Below are 1,766 nucleotides of genomic sequence, written 5' to 3' on the forward strand. Positions count from 1 at the left end.
ACCCGTGAGTTTAATGAGAAGTACTTACCGCCACTTGTTCAAGAAAGGCGGGAGGATGAGTTTATACGACCGCGTCAAGGGATTTTGAGTGTGGCGGAGTACGAGACACAGTTTACCAAACTTTCTCGTTTTGCTCCGGATTTAGTACTGAAAGATCAGAAGAGAATTCGTCGGTTTGTCCAAGGCTTGAATGTGGAGATTCAAGAGGCACTGGTGGCTGCTCAATTGGAGACATATAGTCAAGCTATTGAAAAAGTACAAAGAATTGAAAATGCTAAGAGTCAAGTAAAGACTTTTCATGATAGGAAAACAAGACAACCTTACACAAGCAATTATATTGATGGACAGAGCTCGAGGAGCGAGGCACCATCTAAGATGGACCAAGGAGTCGGTGGTTCACGATCAGCAGGGATCCCGAATCAGGGAAATTTTGAGAAAGGTCAAGCAGGGAGAGAGACCCAGAGAGGTACCTCACGTGGAGGTCCGACATCAGGACCCAGAATGACATGTGGGTTTTGTGGGGCTGCTAACTACATGGGAGATAATTGTTGGAAGAAAGGGAAAGATCGGAAATGCTACCGATGTGGTAGTGCTAAGCACTTGATTGCTCAGTGCCTTCACCTGTCAAAAGAAGGAAATTTTCCAAGGACAGAAGAAAGCACTTCTAAGCCGATCAATGCAATGGGTAATCGACCGAAAGTGCCGGGAAGGGCCTATGCAATGGAACATTAAGAGGTGACTGACCCATTGGCAGTGATCGAAGGTACACTCCCTATCTTCCATTGTATTGAGGTTTCTTTCTAATCATTTTGAACGATTACTAGCATTAAGGCTGAGTACAACTGAATTATTATGCTGTTAAGATCTTATAGAATTCGATCTACGAGACATCAGTTCATTGAGAATACGTAAAGACCATTGAGACTTTGAGATAAGGATTACATGGTTGGTTCTTGGATTGGAATACATAAAGTGACAAATTTCTTGAGGTGATCTTTACTAGTAATGATGAACTCCTTAATGAAGTATTAGAGTATTCCAACCCTTAACTTGTGAAAAGATTAAGAATGCACGATTTACGTGATAACAAGTTCAACAAGGAAGAACAGAATGCCGAAGAAATATTGGGAATGTTTGAAGTAAAGGTATGAATTTTGAAATTGAAATTCTTTTAAGGAGGGGAGATTGTGATACACCGAATTTTAGGATATTGTTTTCAAAGAAGATATTAAGGTTTATTTATTTTGTTTTATTTTAAAACCTTGTTTTGTATTAAAAAAACTAGAAACCTTAAATTTTAATCAAAAATCCAAGTTTTACTTGTGACTAAAAGGTTGTTGTTTAATTGAGTTTATGTATGACAATGCATGCTTCATGATAAGTAATTATAATAGGTGGGTGGTTAGTAGGCTCGTGAGGTGTAATTAATTTTGATGGATTGTTGGATTACATTAAGTTGGTGATTTATAGAGTTGTAAAATCCCTCATGTTTTTCTTACAAATTTTCTTTTATTTGGAATCCATTACGTTAGGATAGCTTTACTATGCATTCACTCCCTCTATAGTTGCAATCAATCATAGAATCAAGGGTTTTTTCTTTAGGTTCCTAGTTCGCGTACCTTAGGATTTTTGCGTATTTTGGCCGTGTGATCACTTGATGAGGTGTGGGAACTAAATTCGGTGGTTAAGAGTGAGTTTTATATAAGAAAAAGTGTGTGAGTAGAAGTGATAATAATAAGTGAGTGAATCATAAGTTAAAACCCTAG

The 1,766-nt window shown here is 37.9% G+C and overlaps 1 protein-coding gene across 1 annotated transcript; it reads left to right on the forward strand.

Moving 5' to 3' along the window:
* The first annotated feature begins 375 nt into the window (after positions 1-375).
* On the forward strand, positions 376-732 carry LOC113782477 (DNA-binding protein HEXBP-like). The gene has a single exon (XM_027328368.1). The coding sequence runs from the start codon at positions 376-378 to the stop codon at positions 730-732; it is 357 nt and encodes a 118-aa protein (XP_027184169.1).
* The last annotated feature ends 1,034 nt before the right edge of the window (positions 733-1,766 follow it).

Source organism: Coffea eugenioides, chromosome 9 (genome assembly GCF_003713205.1).
Source record: "Coffea eugenioides isolate CCC68of chromosome 9, Ceug_1.0, whole genome shotgun sequence".
NCBI classification, from domain to species: Eukaryota; Viridiplantae; Streptophyta; class Magnoliopsida; order Gentianales; family Rubiaceae; genus Coffea; species Coffea eugenioides.